Raw genomic sequence first — 20,712 nt, 5'->3', positions numbered from 1 at the left:
AAATTCATATTAAATTCATGTTTTATTTAAAAATTCTAAATATTTTTGGGAGAGATTCTTATAATATTATAAATTTTTCTTCAAAATTTTATTCAAAAATATGAATTCTACACATGAGTTTACTTTAAAAGAGGGACCAAAAATGCATATGGAAAATTTTCTAGGGACTAAAGTTGAAGAAAATTTTAGAGTGACTAAAATGAAAAGTTGACATATTTATAGGGACCAAAAACATATTTAACCCTAATACTTACAAGTGTTATATTTAATCGATCAATTTTGAATTTTCAATAAAAGACTATTTTTTACTACAACAAATAATTTATTCATCTAAAAGTTAAAAAAGAAATCAAACGTATATAATTTATTATCATTTTATTTTTTCTCAGATTTTATTTTTTATTTTAATTATTAGTTTATAATATAAAAAAATTGTTCACTTTTTCATAATTTTTAATGAAATTAATTCAATATTTCAAAGTTATATAATTATGAATGAACAGATAAATTATTATTAAAATTTAATGATATGTAGTTATTATTGGAATCCATTTAATAATTTATTTTGGGTGTTGGATTGGAGAGATTAGGTACTTATTATATACTCCCTCCGGTCCTATATATAAGAAAAAAATTTAAAAAAAAAATTGGTCATATTTATAAGAAAATATAACAACTTAAAGAGAAAAAAAAAAGTCTCACTCAAAATACACATAGTGCAATTTTCATCAAAATTCTACTAACCCTCCGGTCCTATTTATAGGAAAAAATTTAAAAAATTTTGGTCCTATTTATAAGAAAATATCACAACTTTTAAGGTGTGGTTATTGCTTAAAAGACATTTTTACCCCTTATTTAATGTTTGTATTTTTAATATTAGAGGGTTTATCTGTAAAAATATTCAAAAAGTTACACTAATTAATGAGTGTATTGGTTTTGATGTTTTTGGTTTTTCTTCTTATAATAAGGATTCAACATCACGAGAAACAAATTTATTCAAAAAAAAAAACATCACGAGAAACAAATATTTATTTGACAAGTATTCCCCTTATTATACGCATCACAACTCTGACCCGCGCAGAAGCACCCGTATTTTACTAGTTATTATTATCTTACTTACTAAAACTTAACCCCTAAAGCTAACCCTAACCCTAATATTTTCTCCCATGTTTCCCTCCACTTTTCTAAGCCATTGGATCTTGCACATTTAGGCGTCATTCAATTTTATCCATTGATCATATTTCATATTTATCTCTTCTATTTTCCGAAACAACTATTTCATATTTATCTCTACTTCCGAAACAAATTAGCCCTACAACTATTTCATATTTATCTATAGCCCTATTTTTCCGAAACAACTATTTCATATTTATCTCTTCTGTTTTTCGAAACAACTATTTCATATTTATCTATAACCCTATTTTTCCGAAACAACTAAAGCTAACCCTAACCCTAATATTTTCCCCCCATTTTTCCCTCCACTTTTCTAAGCCATTGGATCTTGCACATTTAGGCGCCATTCAATTTTAGCCATTGATCATATTTCATATTTATGTCTTCTATTTTCTGAAACAACTATTTCATATTTATCTCTTCTATTCTCCGAAATAATTATTTCATATTTATCTCTACTTCCGAAACAAATTGGCCCTACAACTATTTCATATTTATCTATAGCCCTATTTTTCCAAAACAACTATTTCATATTTATCTCTACAGTTTTCCAAAACAACTATTTCATATTTATCTATAGCCCTATTTTTTCCGAAACAACTAAAGCTAACCCTAACCTTAATATCTGCTTACTAAAGCGTATCCCCTAATTGATGGGATTATGAAAAGATCTTAACTTGATTAATCAAAGTCTCCTCCTTTTACACCCACCGCTGCACTGTCGACCAAATCCTCCATCGAACAATCGAATTATGTCGCGCACCCCCTGCTGTCACCATGCTAATCAATGGCACTCTGACTTTCCTTCGAACAACTTGGTGTGCTCTAACCCAAACCATCGCCAGCTGGTTGTTTTGTGAAAAAGTTACAAGAACTTGCCGGTTAGTTTTAATTGAAGTTTCTCAATTAGAATATTTTGGGTTGTAATTTGAGGCTAAGGCCACTTTTTAAATGATTTTATGAGAAAGTGGTTTAATGTTTAAACATATGTTGCAGTTCATAAAAAGGGTTACATGGACTTGCAAGAGGTAGCTAAGGAGGAAAGTGCATCATGCTCTTATGGAAACACTCTTCAAAAAGATCCAAATTTTACTTTACCTTGCACCTGGGCTCCTTCTGATCGATCTTTATTTTTGGTTCGAGGAGAAACTTATTTACAAGACCATCAAAAGGTATTTAATTTTACCAATTTTAAACTTATATGAGTGAAGCAAATAATCTCAACTATATATAAGAAAGTTAATAATTAATGTTACACATAACAAATTCTGTGTATGATAATATATATCATTGATTTTCTTATCAATGATCGATATTACATACTTTCCTTTCCACTCTAAAGTGGATTACTCGCTTCAGAGAAGCCAAATCCATCGTAGAATTAAACACACTCACACATGACAGTGCAAATTTTTCTTTTATAGGTCAAGGAAAACGACACCTTGATGCAATTTGTAGGTGCAGATTGGCTTCGATGTAAGACACGAGAAGATGATTTGAGTAGTCGTCCTGGTTCCATAGTTCAGGTATTTTCTTTTTCGTTTCATTTTCTACTTGAGTTAGAGAGTACTTATCATTGTCAAAATATTACTGCTAGAAATTTCTTATCATATGTGCTATGGATTTTTATTTATTCAGAAATATGCAGCAAAAGGTGGTGCAGAATTCTTTTTTGTTATCCACATACAAGTGAGTATGACCTTATATCTTGATTATATATTATTAATCACCTTTAAGTATTGGACTGTCAATTTACTTATACTGTCATGAATCAGATGCCAGGAAATCCCATGTATAGCATTGCCCTCTATTACATGATGAAAACTCCTTTCCATTATTGCACAACTTTGTTGAAGGAGATGATACTGATAGAAATTCAAGATTTAAGCTGATAACATATATTTCTAAGGTTAACAACATTCTAAGATTTCAGCTGCATTTCTTAAGTTCATTACAAGTATAAATTTGGAACAAAATTGTAGGATAGAGTTTAAATTGACACACTTTCAACAAATCAAAATCAATAATTTGTGACTATAGTAGTTATTATGCTTAAAGACAAACTTTTTTAATGATTTGACAATTACAATTAATTGGCAGTGTAAAAAAATCTTTACACATATAGTAATTACAATTACAATCAATCAATCATTCTAATTAGGTTTGTTTTTATTACTGTCACTACAAGAATTTTCCTTATTACTGGTGGAAATAATCCCCCAGTAATGCAAAAAATCCCTCAGTAATACGCATTACTGGCGGATTCGAGTCCCTCAGTAATATGAGCGTCAGAAATGTTACTGGCGGAATTTTCCCTCAGTAATGGGGAGTTAGTTTTGACAAAGCATTACTGGCGGATTATTCCGTCAGTAATTACTGGCGGATTATTTCCGCCAGTAATTACTGACGGAATAATCCGCCAGTAATGTAGATTCAGATTTGTCATAATATTACTGGCGGATTTATCCCCCCAGTAATGTTAATCGAATTTGCATTACTGACGGAAATGTCCGCCAGTAATGTACTTCACCTTTTTTTTTTATCCCTTCCCCCACTTTTTGATTTTAATTAAAGAAATAAAATTAAATAAACACAAATAAATTAAAGAAATAATTTTTTTTATTTAATACGACAAATTAATTAAACCACGTATCATTATAATATTTGTACAATACATAAATAATTTTCATACAAAATCATAAATATTTTAATAATATTCCTACAATCTAGAAAACTAAGAAAAAAAACTAATTATCATAATATTCGGACAAATTTGATCTTGATCTCCTTCTCGGTGATCTTCGCTCCTATTTCCTCCTCTTCCCGTGTTTTGGGGATTTTCTTGCGAAGCCTCATCCATATAATTATTAAAGTATCCATATAATTATCCTGCTACCTTTGAAAAGCTTCAACAAATGCATATAACATGATATGATAATCTCATAAGAATAAAGACTACATTAATAGATAAATTTAACGAGTAGAAAAATAAAATAACGAAAAATTCATTCATTATATAGTTTAAAGAAATATTGATCTGTAACGAGAGTTCATATTTGTTCATCTTTATACGCCTTTGTGGTCCATACCAGTACACAATCATGGTTCAGAAAGTAATTTCATAATATCATATGAGTTCATATTTGTTCATCTATACAATAGACAATGAGTAAGAGTATTCGGAAGGGGTTACAGTTAATTCTAACATGAACACATATTAATCAGAAGATATGAACTTAACAGGTTTCAAATCTATACTATTGAAATTAACTTTTGTGTTTAAAATTTTATAAGATATGAACTTAACAGGTTTCAAATCTTGTACAAGACATATTCAAACTATTTCAGTTTGCTTCTGACATATTCAAACTATTAATCAACCTATTTTGAGTATTATCTTGTGGCTGTTAATCAAACTATTTCAGCTTGCTTTTGACATATTCAACTCAACCTAGTAATTTATTGCTAATTTGCTATGCAGTGCTGGACAAAGTGGAGTCAACAATATTGCTTCAACTTTGTTTAAATGTGTAAGATTCATAATTATATTTGAGACATGAAACATTCATCAACATTTCAATGTACATAAATTTATTTCTAAATTAAGTTTTCTTGAGAGTGGAATCAAAATCAATTAAATGTGTAAAATTCATAATTATATTTGAGACATGAAACATTCATCAACATTTCAATGTACATAAATTTATTTCTAAATTAAGTTTTCCGATACTAAGCATATGATAATTGAAGAAAATGCACCAACCCATGGACCATGACTGAATAACCATGTTTCAATTCATCCATGGGAATTTACATTCATTATAAGCTCTTTAGTTTGTATGAATAGAGAATATTTGTACAAAGACCAATACATTCATCCGAGATCTATTTAAAAGTAGGTCCAATCAATAAACATTGCATATACCATATTCCATAAACTGAGAGTCAGAAACTAATAAAGTAAATAAAATGTAAGAAGGATTAATCTAGAAAGAGAAGATATCATTACCTCTTGGCTTATGTACCATTTGCTATCAGGATTTCGATGAGGCTGGGAATCTGAATTGATGAGTCCATATAGTAACCCATGAGACACATTGATCCTCTTCAAAGAGGCTAGCACTATATCTACACGAACAAATGCATCATCATCTGTCTTCATGACAAACTTCGCTGAAACAACCTGTGTCTGTTCAAAAGATATTGCCAATGAGAAGAGGAAAGATTTTCCTGCCAAGTCAATTCTACTAATATTAAGAATCGTGTGAGACAAACACAAGTAACACCTACCAAACCAACAAAGAAGCGCACAACCGTTGTACTTGATCTAACAGCATTGTACTGCATCCAGGTTCTTCTATAATTCCAGATCTGTGCAGATAGAGGACTTGCTTTCAATAATTCCAGATCAACAACATGCTCTGAATCCTCTGATGTAGGCAGACCACTTGCAAGAATAGATTCTAGTTTTAGGTCCCCAGAAATTTTGATCGCACTGACAAGCCATGGCTCCAAAGTCTGAATCTAGCGAAGTTAGTCAAAACATTAAAACAAAAATTATTCTCAATCCCCCCGAATTCTAAAACCATAAAAAAATTCTAAAAACCTAAAAAAATCCCAATTCAAAACCCTAAAATAAGAAATTGGAGAATGAATGAGAAATTAGAGAATCGGTTGGCTTACCATGGCTTAAGGAGATTGTGAACTGAGAGAAAGAATCAGAGGCGGCGAACTGAGGACAAGCTTCAGCGGCGGCGAACTGAGTGATTTGTTTGTGAGAGGGGAGAGAACAGAGAACTGAGCACACTCATGGGAACACGGTAAAATTGTCATATGATAAGTCATTCAAATTGTCTTTAAACCTTTTATCATATCAAAAGTATATTACTACCTCCGGATTTTCTTGCAACTTCAAGGTTTGTTGATCAACATACTTGCTCTTGTCGGGAACAATAAGCCACGGATCAATTGGACAAGGTTCTTCTCCAGGCTACAAAAAAAAAACCGTTTATCATGTAAGAGACATCCTCAAAAACGCAAAAAATAGAACAGGAAGTATCCACTGCAATATAAGCAAAAGACAGCACAAACTAAACCTGAGGAACATGATCACATGAACGTGGAACAACTGCTCCCCCAAGTCCTGGCCGACACGGAACTTGCTTCCCCTTCTTACAATTCTTGCATATCAAGGTCACATATGTTGCTTTTGCCTTAGTCCTCGACGCAGCAATTGTTATCCCAGCAATTTTAACAAGCTTCGAAATGTATTAAGCCTACGAAAATGATAAAAAGGTAATCAACTTGATGTAACCTCAAATATACCAAATGCTCAAAATTAAATAAGAATCAACTTGTCCCGTTGCAACTAGCAAAAATCTCAATTCCTAAGCAGTCGAGATTCAACATAATCAACTGGTTTCATGACAACAAGCAAATGTCTCAATTGAAACCCTAAGCACTTGAATTTCAATAAGAATCAACTAGCTTTGTAGAAACTATAAAATACTTTGAAGCACACACATGGACACAAGACACAAAACTGACACCAATAATAATTTGTGAAAATGACCTAATTGAACTTAATCACATGTGTCAATGTCACACACCAGACACACCTTCGATTAAAAGTGTTCGTGCTACAGATATCAAATATCTCAATTGGAACCCTAATTCCCTAAACATCTTCCAAAACACAATTTTAAACCAAAATGAACAATTAAACACAAAATTAGTTAAAATCAACTCACCCCAAGTGATCTCATGGAAACAAAATCCTCTTTAGAAGTAAGAAGAATCTGAACATCACCAGGAGCAGCATATTCCATATCACCAGTATCTCCAGCAACCTTCGTCTTCAAACTCACCAAAACCTGCGCCGCCGCATTTTCAAACTACACAAACAAACAAACAAACAAACAAACAAAAAACAAATCAACACAAAAAAATCAACATCAACGAAGTCATCAACCGAAGAAAATCAGAGTTTAAAATGAATTACCAGAGGAAGAATATCGGCAGGGGCAGATCGGAGTTTAGAAGGAAGATCAGGGTCAAAAGAGTCAATATCTTCCATATCGACGAGAAGATATTTGGGATTGCGGAGAAGGCTTTCTCTGTAAGGGAAGACATTGTTACCGGTCTCGAAGTTACGGATGAATTCTTTGAATTTTTGGAGGATGGTGTGGTTGGAGATGGTGGCATCGGTTTCACCGCCACGGCCGTCGTCCCATGAGCGTGCTTGGTCGCTGTAGTATACGCCTCCTTCGTCCCAACCTGACATTTTTTAGATCTCTGATTTGGGATTAGAGAACAGAGAAACACGATGCTTCAGAGGGGAGAGAGGGGAGAGAACAGAGAACTGAGCGATTTTTGGTTTTTTTAATAAGTGTTATGTCAATACTGGCGGATTTGGGGGACTACTGGCGGATTTGCATCCTATCATTACTGGCGGATAAGGGGGACTACTGGCGGATTCTATGCTTTAATTACTGGCGGATTTTATTCGTTACTGACGGAATATTAAATGACTTACATTACTAGCGGCTACTTTGCATTATTGGCGGACTATTTAATCCGTTATAAAATTACTGACGGATATATATCCCTCAGTAAAACAAAGTCATGTTGTTTACATTATTGGCGGAATATTTCCGCCAGTAATAATTCGATGGTTCTTTATTGACGGATTTATCCGTCAGTAATGTAAGTCATGGAATTATTGAGGGTTTTTTCCGTCAGTAACTTTACTGAGGGTTTTTTTGATGTTATTGGAGGTTTATTCCGCCAGTAATTACTGAGGGTCTGAATCCCCCAGTAATGCAATTTTGAATTGGCTAGTATATTAAGGAATTCTTGTAGTGTGTGTGCATGTTCGAAGTTGAATTAAAAGGATGTGTATTGACAGTCAAGTGCTTCATCTCAAGGTATATGTTCTTAACAAACTTCTAGGACATTTAGAATCCAAAAACTTCATCTCAACATATTTAGAGCAAAGTTAGTATCCAAAAACGATTTGAAACTCTCATTTGGTATTATTTATTTTAAGCAACTTTTAGAACCTATATTTGGTTAGTTATGTGCCTTCAATATTGCTATCATTTGGTTATCGATGATGATTGTCTTCTGCATTCGTGTATTTTTCTTAAGAGATCATTTAAATTTTAAGTTTGAAATGTAATGATTTGGTTGAGAATTGCTAATTTGTTTCTGTGTGTGTAATTTAAAGTACAATGTTTGTAAGTTGGATTGCTAACTATAATTTTATTCATCTTAGTAACTGGACTGGTATGGAGGACCATACCACATGGACTTTTATATACATTGACTGTTCAACATGTACAGCTCAGCTTGATCATTCAGGTCACGTGAGCTCCACCTGCTTAGCTCAGCTTGATCGTTCAGGTCACGTGAGCTCCACCTGCTTAGCTCAGTTTGATTGTCTAAGTCATGTGATCACCACCATCAACATCACTAGCTCTCTCTCACGTCGTTGTCTGAGTAACATTGTGGACCTCCTCTTAAGAGCATCTCATAATGTGCCACACGTCCTGCACGGACAAATGACGTGAGCTGTGTACCCTTGACTCCACGCGCTTTGTACGGACGAGCACTGCGAGGAATCTTAATCAGCTCCACGCGCCTAGTACAGATGAGCCATATGGACCTCAAGATTAATGGGCCTGGACATCCAAAGAAAGGCCCACTAGGTCAGTAAAGTGAGACCTATAAAAGGAGTCAACTAGAGAGCAGGGGGGAATCCATTATCTCAAACACTGTATTTTACATCTAAGTCTTGTATTTTACATCTAAGTATTATTCAGAGTGCTCTTGGAATTCCACCTAGGACATTTCACTGAGCAGCTCACCTGTTGTAATTTAACTTATGTTTACATACGTGAACAGTAACAATAGTAAAATGTAACTTGAGAAAGGTATGATGCTCCTCTAGACTCACACTGCTTGGTGTTTTAAGAGCTTAGATAGAAAAATGGTGTCGTTGAAGTGCTTAAAAATGAAAGCAACTGATATAAGTTTCAAACACATGGACATGTATTCTAATACTAACCTTTGTAATTGATTTTTCCCTATTTAAATTTGATTGAGATTTTATTTTTGAGTAGGAAGAGCTGAATAATGTCTGCACATTTCATGATTCCTAGCTAAAAGGTTCATTTGATGATCTCCTCACTAATCCTTTATTGTTTACTCTGTGTTTATTATGTTTTACTATGTCTTTGTTCTACTATCCTTTATTATGTTGTAAAACATATCAAATTGATGATGGTGTTGAGTTCGACGAATATACATGAATGAACCTTACGAAATTCCGAACTTGCCACATGGAGTTTGACATCTCTAATGTCAGTGAGATTGGCTTATCTTGATATTTGCATTCTGTTGTTGAATTTTGGTTGCACAAATAAGCACAGACTGTAAAGATATCCTCTTTTCTATGTGTGTTGATAATGCAATGTTATAGATGTTTTTATCTCTTTTAGTGACATCTCTTCAATACAAACACTACATTTTCATTCATCTCACATTCAATCACAATCTCTATTCAATCACAATCTCTTATTAAGAATCATTGACAGAAATTGATATTGATGGTGGAGATGCATCTGTCACTAAAGCGCCGAAAAGTGTGTGAAAATTGAAGAAACTAAATGAAGATCCCACCAGAAACTGACATTAGCAGTTGTGTTTGAGTTTTTTTTTTTTTTTTTGTCAAGTCTTCTTCTTTGTCTTTATCATTGTTATTTTGTTTACAAGTTGAGCGTGTCTTAATTTGAATTATCTTTTTCAAGCATGTAACTACCAAATATAGCATGCTGACGATTATTTTGCTCAATTGTCAGTTATGTGGACTATTGTTGGATGTGATTTAATGCGATATTTTTTGTTGTTGATCCTGATCTAGAGCAATATATTAATATGATTTTGAGAATTTGTTTTAGCAGCGTTGTGTTTTGATCAACTGTTTGTGAGTAAATATCTCACTCAAGATTTATTGTTATTTTTATGTGTACATTAAATGATAGTATATTTTTTGAGTGATTATTATCGGTTGTATATATGTATGTTGCTTTATGTCTATGGTTTCATCAAAATCAAGTCTCCTTCATCTCAAAATTTACATTGCTCATCAATGCTATCGTCTTATTCGGATGTACACAAATTTGTCACAGGCCTGAAATAATTGATTTCACTTGCTACTATATCAGAAAAACATCAAAAGAATCTAAGGTAATTGGTGTTTAGACAAGATTTTTCTCACTATCATGAAAATTTGGCAGATGAAACACGTAGTATTTGGAAGGGCTATTGTGTCAACCAAAAAGTAATGCAAGTTCATTTTTCTAATCCAAAGTTATAGTGTCCCTGTCAAAATAAAAATGTATTGGATTATTCTCATAATGAGACAAACTAATTAAATCAAGGATTTTTGTCTAAAAAAAAAAAACCAAACATTTTTTTTATATGGATTGAGAATTGCTCTTATGCACCATTTAGTAGTATTACTATCATGAGCCTTGATTACCACTTTATACCTGCAAAGAAAAAGAAACTGAAAAGGTACCCAACACAACCAAATCAACAACTTCCTCACCATTGTCTTATCATAAACATAACGTAAATATCATATAATATACTCATCCGGTTATATATATATATATATATATATATATATATATATATATATATATATATATATATATATATATATATAATTTTTTTAGGGGATTGAATAATTAATGTATCTAAAAAAAATTAAATTATTTTTCAATGAGATTGGAGGGAGTGTATTAATATGATAATAACATATTAAATATCAATTGTTGAAACATATGACAGTCTTCAACTATAACAGACCCGTGCGATAGCACGGGTCAAGAGAAGTTTTTCGTAATATATCCCAAATTGTGTCCTTTGTTTGAATTAACCATGTTATAGTCCATCCATCTCTTGGTATGACTTATGTAATACTGTATCTTTAATTCTAAACTTTTTCCTTAGTGTTGAGTGTTCGATTACAAGTTTACATAATTTTTACGATCGATATGACCCGTGCGATAGCACGGGTCAGAGTTCTAGTCACACTACTAAACATCCTCGTCAATTTGGGATACATAAAAAGGGAGTATTTGGTCTTAAAACTCTACCTCGCTAAAATAGAATTAGAAAAACGTACAGACCAATAATGTATGATAATTGCAAATGGGGAAATATTTTGTCAATTTATTTTCCATCGTTATTCCTTTTCTTCCTCTCTCTTCTCTCCTTCTCAAACCCTAGTCGTCACCCCCTTTCTTCTTCTTCTTCTTCTTCTTTTCAGATGGGTGTTTTAGGGTTAATTTTGACCCAAAAATCACCCCTTCCGAATTGTTTTTCCTTCTATCCTAATTGAATAAGTGATTTCACATATTTTCTGTTTTCTTTCGTTTGTTTTTGTGATTTCGTCGTCTTTGAACGACTCTGTTTGTTTTGATTTCCCGTCTTTGGGTGGTGTGTTTTTTATTTCTCGTCTTAGTGCGGTGTTTGTTTGATTCAGGTTGAAAGATTAGCTTTGAACAAGTGCATATCCGATCAATGACAGTGACTTTGGGGTCGTCAACGTTGCAGATCCGGAGACATGAGTATTTCGGAGACATTAATATAGTCATATTAGTCATATTTGTAGGCATAGGTATTTTGCTGTTTTATGCTATTAACATGGATATTGTGAGCTTGTTCACAGATTCATCATTTTTGTTTTTAGCAAATTTGGATTTGTATTGTATACTCTATCAATTTGAATGAAAGAATATTTTTTATTTTTGTAAAAAAAAACATTGTTAATTCTTACGTGTGAATCATAGCCAAATTTTTTATTCTCGCATTTTTTTGTTACAATCATATATTGGTATGTGGTACGAAGATTTTTTTTTAATAAGCTAAATTAGCTTATTCAAATTGACACTAGAGGGGATCGAGACTTTGAAGATGAACATACTCCCAAGTCTCAGGCTAATACCACTAGGTCAATTCAATTGGGTTTATTTAATACGACGTTTCCACCACCATTAACGGCGATTCATCTTCGTTGGTAACATGTGAGATACAAAAGTTGGGTTCTCGTATCCAAACAGGATTTTTTTTTTCCTTATATGTATGAGTCAATCAATTGTTTGTAATTTCCTCATTTCATTTACTATAGTAGTATTTGAATTCACAGGTTAATCAATTGAATATAATGTGGGACTTATAAAAAAAAATCAATAAGAATACAAATAACGTGGCTTTGAGGATTTTTTTAAAAAAAGTTAAATCAACCACCTAAATAAACATTTGGGAGAATGACCTTGGAGCACACTCCGATATCCCAAACCAATACCAACAAACAAGTGTGGGTTCAACGTTGCTTCGAGGAATGAAATGCTCCATTGGAGGAAACATATTTGTCATAATAATGGAATAATTCAAATGTGATAAAACATTATATGGATTAATAAATAAAAACAGAAACATGAGTGAGAAAGCATGGTCCAGAGAGGGAGAGAGAGGCGGTTACCCTAGGCTCCGTCGTGGGCAACCGCGCCGGTATTCTTCATCGGACGAGAGGTACTATGGGGAGGATTGGGATCCAAGCAGGGTGCCACCATATGGGGGGATAGGGGAGATTGGGCTGTTGTGAGATCGAGGAGAAGGAAAGCGTCTGAACAGGTCGATGGAAAGCGAGACAGGCTTCGAGAGGATCAGCGGCGCGGAAGAGCATGGGAGGAGGATCAGCGACAGTCTAGGTTTAGGGTTCGGTACAGTTCAGCGGTTCGGTATGGTTCAGATCAATGGTACAGTGATATGGAGGATTTAAAGGATTTTCATGAACCTAGGGTTTCCTATGATGGTCGCGTGGTTTTACAGTATGAACGCCATGGACAGAAACGTGATGATGTTGGGCGCCGACCATTAAGACAGTATCAACATTCAAACTCGCGGCCTCAGATTCCTGTGGCAGGAGCTGAAGTCGCGGGCAATAACAGCAACACAGTCAGACGTTCTCGGGTGCAACTTCAGCAAGAAAAATCTGGTACTATTTCCCATAATTTTGTGTCCTTTTATTTTACAAATGTACCAGACAGTATTACCTATCGCTCGTTACGTGAAGGCTTTGAGGTGTGTGGAATCATGGAAGATGTTTACTTAGCTATGAAACGTAATGTTAACGGTGGTGTGTTTGGTTTTGTGCGGTATGATAAGGTGAAGGACGATGATAAGCTTCTGAAAGCTTTGAATAATTTCAGGTTTGGTGATTGGAATGTGGTGGCGAAGGTGGCGAGTTTTGATAGGTTTGGGAACTCTCGGACTGTCGTACGGGATAATGGTGAGGGAGAAAAAATTATTAAAGGACAAACAAACAAAGAGGGAGAAAAATTAAAGAGGGAGAAAAAAGTGAGATGGAGACTGATTGTGTGAGTGAGGGTTGTAGGAGGTGAGGTTAAGGGTGGTTCGAAGTCTGGTAATATGGTAAGTGAGAAGAAGGCGGTGGATGAGTTGAGGGTGAAAGAGGATGTTACTGTGTCCGATGGTGAGAAGTTGCGTGGAATGGTTTTGAAAGGTAGTCTGATGTATGTTTCGAAGTATGTTTCGACTGTTGATGACTTGGATTTGGCCACAAAGTGTCTGGTTGTTTCGGTGGTAAATGGAGAAGCTATACCGGCTTTACAGCGTCGGATCTCTGATGCGGGTTTTGGTTCTTTGTTAATTATACTGTTAGGAGCTGATAAGGTTATCTTGAAAAGTCCTGATGGAGGGGATGTAAAAACTATTTTATCGGAGGCACCAAATTTTTTCAACATCTTTTTTGCTAATCCTACTCGATGGAATAAGGATTTTTTAGTGCAAGAAAGGGGTGCATGGGTCAGAATATACGGTGTGCCGCTTCATGCATGGAACAATGATTTTTTAAAATTGAGTGTCATGGACTGTGGTCGTTTATTAAGGGTGGATGATATAACTGTGGAAAAAGAGCGGCTTGACTATGCACGTGTTCTAGTGTCGACATGTTCTTTGGATATATTGAATTTGAGTACATCGTTGGTGATTGACGGAGTTCTTTTTAAGCTTAAAATTATTGAAGAACTGGGTTTTTCATTGGGTGAGGATGCTTGCTTACTTGATGAGGATGTTAATTATGTCGAAGAAAATTCAGGTATGGGTGTAAATCACGTTGATGTTGGGGGTTGTGGTGATGTTAATGATTTATTACTTCATTTATCTGAAGATTGGAATTATGAGGTGCAACAGAAACAACCTGTTAGCAGGCGTTCGGATGATCAAGGTGTTGTTAACGACAAGAAAGAGCAAGAGTTTATTGATTTGTTGATAGCAGAACCTGCGGCCTCCTTTTTGCAGCAGAAAGTGCAACCATCATTTTATGTTGCGGCTCCAAAGGTTCGGGTACAGACATCTTTGGTTAAGAATTGTAATGTAGCTTCTGACATCCCTCAACCCACTATTGCTCGTGAAAGTGTTAGAGGTCAAGTTCCTAACTCTAAAAAAAATTTAAACCAAGCTAAAAGGGTTGTCAAGAGCACCATATCTTGTCCACCATGCAAGGACCGTTCTTTGAAAGCAGGATCGTGGAGTTTGGATTGGGTTAATAGAAATAAAGTGATTGTTGTGGGTGAAGCGGCAAAAACAGCAAGTACTCCTATTGTTTCATCTTCTTACCGTGCCCATAGAGTGACTAAGAAGAAGGGTTGTGGATATCTCCGCAATTGTGCTCAGAATTTAAAATGTATAGCCAGACTATCTAATAAGGATCGGCAGGAGGTGCTTCGTGTTTTGAGAAAGAATGAAAGGAAACGTCAAAGGGTGTCTGCTTCATCCAAGGTTTTGGTGTCTTCGGTTGAAGGTTCCTCCCGTGGTGATTCTCAATCTTCAGTTAATAATGATTTAGAAAATTGGTTAGTCCTTCATGGTAATACAAATGTGGTTTCTGATGATGTTTGTGGGTTAGCCAAGAAGGTGAGCATTAAATTTAATGGTGACAAAAATAATATGTTTGATGTCTTGTCAGGGGTGGGAAGAAAAAATCCAGAGGTTGGAGGGAGTGGGGTTAGGTCGTGAGAGAGGTTGGTGGTGGGGGAGGGGTTGGAGTCATGTTTGTGTGTGTGTCATGAAGATAGTGTCTTCGAATGTAAGGGGTTTGAGTGGTTTTGAAAAACGGAGGGAGGTGACTCATATGGTGAGGGAGAAACAACCTTTTATTCTTTATATTCAAGAAACGAAATTAGTTGTGCTTGATGCTTATGTTTGTAAAGCTATGTGGGGGGATGTGAATGTGGATTTTTCTTTTTAACCGTCGATTGGCGCGTCGCGATTGATAGGCCAAACCGCAAGTGCACGGTCTATCGAAGTAATAGTAGTAAGAGAGAGTATCGTTCCGCTAGGGAGTTATGAATTTAATTAACTTTTAATAATGATTAGATGGAAGTTTGAAAGGTTAAAAAGTTTGGATTTTTAATTAAAAGAAATAACAATAATAAAATAAAAGAGTCTTTGAATTATTGGTTCATCCTAATGACAAGTCCTTCACTAGCCAAGACTTTAACTTCTAATTTCATGTTTTACACCTAATTTCTAAAGACCGGTTTCCCTTTAGCCCCTCACCTTTCCGATCAAGTCTGGTGAGAGTTTACCTCTAGCAACCAAGCCTATTTCGCTGACTTGATTACTAGAAGAGGCTTTTAGGATTGAAACTACACATGTCTCAAGAATTGCAAAGACTATTTCACTGCCTTTGCAATTCTTGTCTAGATTCACTTGTTCCAATATCAAAGCTCCGCTTTCGCATTATGAATTGATATTTGAGATGATGGATTAACAATTATCAAACCCTCCACTTTCGTTTCCACGGTTTGATAATGGTTAATTCATGTTAAAACGGTGAATCTAGATTAGAAATTACGGTTACATGAAATTAGGGTTAAAGCTTGGTTCGATTAGGATTATGTCATTAGACTTATCCAACAATCCCAAGACAAGAAGAGTCTACTCACTAACGTTCATTGTAGACATAGAGAAGAAGGAGAAGAAGAAGAATATAAAATAAAGTAAAAGTGAACTTTTATTCCAAGAACAAAAGATGAATATTTGTGATGGAGAGCTACTCTATTTATAGCTTTACAATCGACTTAAAATCTAAGCAATTACAAGGGCTTTTCAGTAAAACTAAAACAGAGTAACTTGGGCTTGAAGAAAAAGCAGCAAAAGGTATCTTGGAGGGTGGCACGGCCGTGCCACATGTTGGCACGGGTCGTGCCAAGCTTCTGACTTGTGGGAGACATATTTTTGTCTCCGTATCTTTGTATTCTTGCCCCAAATTTGCTCCAGACTCCTTTCTTTTGCTCCAAGGCTCCTTCCATCATATATTCGTTCCTGAAATATAAAATATGCAATTGTAGTAAAAAGATTCAAAACGGAAATAATATTGATATTATGAGGAACAGGCTCAAGTGAGTGTGTGTGTGCAGTCCAGCCCTTTTCTTGCTCCTGTATAAGACAGATATTATGAGGAACAGGCTCTATCCTTAATGCTAAAGTAACCGAGAAAAGTCCTTTCTTCATTTCGTATAAGAGAGATGGGAATTTAGTTATAATTAAATTAGATTAACAATTTTAAGCACAAGGGGCTGCAGATGCTTAGGGGCTATCTATCCTCATAGGAAGTCTTTATGGAGAGGGTGTCCTTTCCTCCTAGATTCAAAATCACCTTAAGCAGTGCTGCAAAATTTTAATCATCTCCGCGTAGGAAGTCTTTTTGGAGAGGGTGTCCTTTCCCCCTAGCTTTGATGAATTTATTTCCTCATTTGAGGGATTTAAGTTCAATTAGGGAGTCACCATCACATTTAGGAAGACAGAGAGGGAGTGTCCTTTCCTCCACATGTTGATGCCATTCTCCCGCCCCATTTTTAATTCAACAATTATAATAAAACAATAAAGCACATTAATTATTTCCCACACAAACTTATACTACTTTTACTCTAAAGACTTTTAAGGGTCTAAGTTACCATTAAAGTTAGAACGTGTTCCTTAAAATACATACTCATACACTTACTCAAAGATTGCAACTGAGTGCTTTTCTCATTGGAGAATTTTTCACAATAAAACAAGATGTGGGTATAGCAAGAATACTAAAAACACAAGAAATCACTTTCATGTACAAGAAACAACCTTTTAAGAGAAGACAACAAAAAAATTTATGTCATAATTTCCATTAAAAACAAGCTACTTAATCATGCCTTTTGCCATAAAAACAAAACAAAAGAATAAAGTTCAAGGGAGTTTGGAAACACTACGACTCAAGACACTTTATTAGGCTCCCCCCACACTTAGGAGAAGCATTGTCCTCAATGATTCAAAGAAAGGCTAAATTAAAAGAAAAAAGAAAAAGAAGAAGAAGAAGAAGAAGAAGAAGAAGAAGAAGAAGAAGAAGTAGAAGAAAGGGAAAGAAGGAGAGGAGAGATGAGGGAAGAGAGGAAGAGGAAAGCTCACAATTGTTCATTGAGGTCCATAAGGAGGACCTTGGAGATTGAATTGGTGCATCATCCTCCGGAGCATCTCATTATTGTCTTCCGACAAGCGGTTGCCCCTTTGGACATCACTTCTTAGCCCCAGTAGTTCAACACCTTGCATTTGTTGCTCGGTGCTTATCCTCTCAACCTCGGTTCGCATCCATGCCCATCTTTCATTGTCATTGAGCTCTCCGGTTTCTTGGTCATGGTGCTCTCCCTCATGGTGCAAGTTAGCACCTTCTCCTTCATCAAGATTTTGCTCTTCATGTACCTGGTCATCATCAACATACAACAAATTTGCTTCCACCTCGATGCTAGTTCGAGATAGGTTAGGAAGTAGTATCAAAATAGGCACATTAAGCTTGAGTTTGTATTGCATGGGCGGTTGATGTTTTATGAAATGCATAGCATGGAGGGTGTCTATGTTCAGCCTATTGTTTTCCTGAATTGGTTTTATCCCCTCATCTTCACCCACTCCAAATTGCCTAGTTATGTATGTGATGATTCCCCCCACCACTATCTCTCCCTTACCGGCAGGCCTATTACCTACATTGGCAAGATAATCAAGCAAATAGAAACAAGTGTTTACGGGGTGGTTATAGAGCATAGTCCAAAGCATGAAGAGTTCATCGGTTCTAGTGTTCCCTAACTCGGTTCTACTCTAAATGGAAAATTTCCCACTTCTTCTTGAAGCCATTGTCCTTGACCTTGGTTGGACTTTGTGTTTTGATGAAGGTTAGGGTCTAGAAAGATTTTTGGTGGAAAAGGTTGGTTTAGGTTTGGGGTTTATGTTTGAGTAAGGTTTATGAGTTTAGGTGTGGAGATTGGTTAAGAATTTGTGGTTTTTAGGGTTAGGTTTAAGGAGAAAAGGGGTTGGTGAATTATGGGTTTGGGTGGATGAAAGTTGTTTTTGATGGAAGGGTTTTGTTTAGAATTTGGGGAAAAAATTGGTTGAATTGGTGAAGATGTGATGGAGATATGAAGGTTTGAAGGTTGTTGGTTATGGAGGTTTTAGAGAGAAGTTTGAAGGTAGAGAGATGTTTGTGTGTGAGAATGAGGGAAGAAGAAGAAAAATTTTGAGGTAATACTTACCTAGAGATGTGGCACGGCCGTGCCACATATTGGCACGGGCCGTGCCAGGCTTCTGGAGTTTGGGTTTGGCTTAGTGATGTTTGGCACGGCCGTGCCATCTGGGAGCACGGGCCGTGCCAGCCTTCTGGTCAAGGGGGCTTCGAAATTTTTTCACTTTTCTTGAACCTACTCGGACAATTACCTACAAAAAAACTTAAAACAACAAAAAACAAACAAAATAAAAGCAAAATAAATGCGTGGGTTGCCTCCCACAAAGCGCTTGTTTAGAGTCATTAGCTTGACGGTAAGAAAGTGGTTTGTCTATCCTATATTCAATCTTTCAGAAAGGGACAACGGCATCAAACTGACATTCTCTCCCAAATCACACATGGCTTTTGCTATAGTTCCAGATCCTATGACACAAGGTATGGGAAAGCTCTCTGGATCATTAAGTTTAGGTGGCAATTTGTTTGGAAGTATTTCAATAAAATTTCTAAACTGGTCATCTAACTTGGATTTAGCAAACTCTTGTGTTAAAGGAATTTTAGGCTCGTGAGATGGTGAAACAAATGACTTATCATTCTCTCCTATGGCTCATCACTCCCTATCTCTCCTTCATTATTCTTAACTTACACAACGGGGTCCTCTAATTGTTTACCATCCCTAAGAGTAATAGCACTTATATGGTCTTTGGGGTTGGTTTTGGTTTGACCTAGAAGGACTTCGGAGGTTTGAGAGGAAGCAGCCGCTTGTTGGGCTACTTGAGAGATTTGAGTCTCTAGCAATTTTTGGTGAGTATAAATAGAGTCCACTTTAGATGTAAGCTTGACAACAGAGTCGTTCAAAAATCCAATTTGATTTTTAAGCTCTGCTTGGATTGATCCATAACCCATTTTTCTAGTAAAATTTCCAAGCTGGATTTCTGAGGGACTCCTTGGCTGTTTGCATAACCGGGCGGTGTTGTTTGTTGTCGAAAGGGATTTTGAGGTGTTTTGTTATAAAAAAATTTGTTTGTCCTCATCCCTTGATTATATTTATCAAAGTTTAATGGCTCGAGACTTTCAACAGTACTACCTAGTTAGCATTCAACGCTAGTATGACCGAGTATTCCACAAAATTTACATGGTGGTGAAACAGGAGTAGGTGTGACAACACTAGTATTTATTTTATCAAATTTTTGTGTGAGTGCGTCAACCTTAGCAGCTAGATGATCAAGGGAAGAAATTTCATACATACCTACCTCTTTTTTAGAGGGCGAAGGAGCAACATTAGTGATGTCCCTTCCGTAGGTCCACTGATAGTGGTTTTGTGTCATGTCCTCGATCAAAGCATATGCTCCTGTGTATGTTTTATTCATCAAAGCTCCACCTGCAGCTGCATCAACATAAATTTTTATGGGATACAAAAGACCATTATAAAAAGTGTGAATAATAAGCCACTTCTCTAAACCATGATGGGGACAAAGTCTAAGCATTTCTTTGAAACGCTCCCACGTATCTTTAAGAGATTATCCATCTTTTTGAGTGAATTGTGTGATTCAATTTCTTAATTTAACAGTTTTAGAATGAGGAAAGAATCGAGAAAGAAAAGTTTGTCTCATTTGGTGACATGAAGTGATAGAACCAAATTCCAATGAATGAAACCAAGAACTAGCTCTACCCCCTAAGGAAAAAGGAAAGTAGTGCAGCCTTACGACCTCTTGGTTTGCATTCACGGTTCCACTGAGTCTTAAAAAGGTTGAAATATGAAAATTCGGATCCTCAGTGGGTGATCCGAAAAATTGATTTTGCTGCACTAAGTGAACAAGTGCAGGTTCTATTTCAAAATTGTCCTCAACCGTTGGGTACACAATAGCATCGTATGACTCATTTGAAGATGGGATTGCATACTCTTTGAGAGAGCGTTCCTT

General features: G+C 35.5%; 1 protein-coding gene and 1 non-coding gene across 7 annotated transcripts; both read left to right on the top strand.

Moving 5' to 3' along the window:
• The first annotated feature begins 1,840 nt into the window (after positions 1-1,840).
• On the top strand, positions 1,841-10,088 carry LOC146905620 (protein ENHANCED DISEASE RESISTANCE 2-like). 6 transcript variants are annotated; one of them, XM_085727550.1, is made up of 8 exons: positions 1,843-2,054; positions 2,170-2,345; positions 2,598-2,699; positions 2,812-2,862; positions 2,949-3,082; positions 8,054-8,099; positions 9,294-9,342; positions 9,771-10,088. In XM_085727550.1, exons 2-5 carry the CDS (start codon positions 2,187-2,189, stop codon positions 3,063-3,065), a joined length of 429 nt encoding a protein of 142 aa, XP_085583676.1. In that variant the 5' UTR covers positions 1,843-2,054; positions 2,170-2,186; the 3' UTR covers positions 3,066-3,082; positions 8,054-8,099; positions 9,294-9,342; positions 9,771-10,088. The 6 variants fall into 6 exon arrangements, with proteins under 6 accessions (XP_085583679.1, XP_085583680.1, XP_085583676.1 ...); XM_085727553.1 differs by lacking the exon at positions 2,949-3,082 and having other exon boundaries at positions 1,841-2,054; XM_085727551.1 differs by lacking the exon at positions 9,294-9,342 and having other exon boundaries at positions 9,759-10,088.
• A 10,160-nt stretch (positions 10,089-20,248) lies between these two features.
• LOC146905619 (small nucleolar RNA R71) lies at positions 20,249-20,355 on the top strand. Its single transcript, XR_015020860.1, has one exon. It is a non-coding gene; the product is annotated as a small nucleolar RNA R71 (small nucleolar RNA).
• Positions 20,356-20,712: the final 357 nt, after the last annotated feature.

The sequence above is a fragment of the Medicago sativa genome, chromosome 7, assembly GCF_051527215.1.
Source record: "Medicago sativa cultivar Bolivia chromosome 7, Bolivia_mono, whole genome shotgun sequence".
NCBI classification, from domain to species: domain Eukaryota; kingdom Viridiplantae; phylum Streptophyta; class Magnoliopsida; order Fabales; family Fabaceae; genus Medicago; species Medicago sativa.
The sequence above is the reverse complement of the archived record's forward strand: the minus strand, read 5'-3'. Positions and strand labels throughout refer to the sequence as shown.

Coding starts and splice junctions, on each gene's coding strand:
- LOC146905620 (XM_085727551.1), top strand. CDS start 2,187: ATGGACTTGCAAGAGGTAGCTAAGGAGGAAAGTGCATCATGCTCTTAT. Junction 2,346..2,597: donor ATTTACAAGACCATCAAAAG/GTATTTAATTTT, acceptor TTTCTTTTATAG/GTCAAGGAAAACGACACCTT. Junction 2,863..2,948: donor TTTTTGTTATCCACATACAA/GTGAGTATGACC, acceptor GTCATGAATCAG/ATGCCAGGAAATCCCATGTA.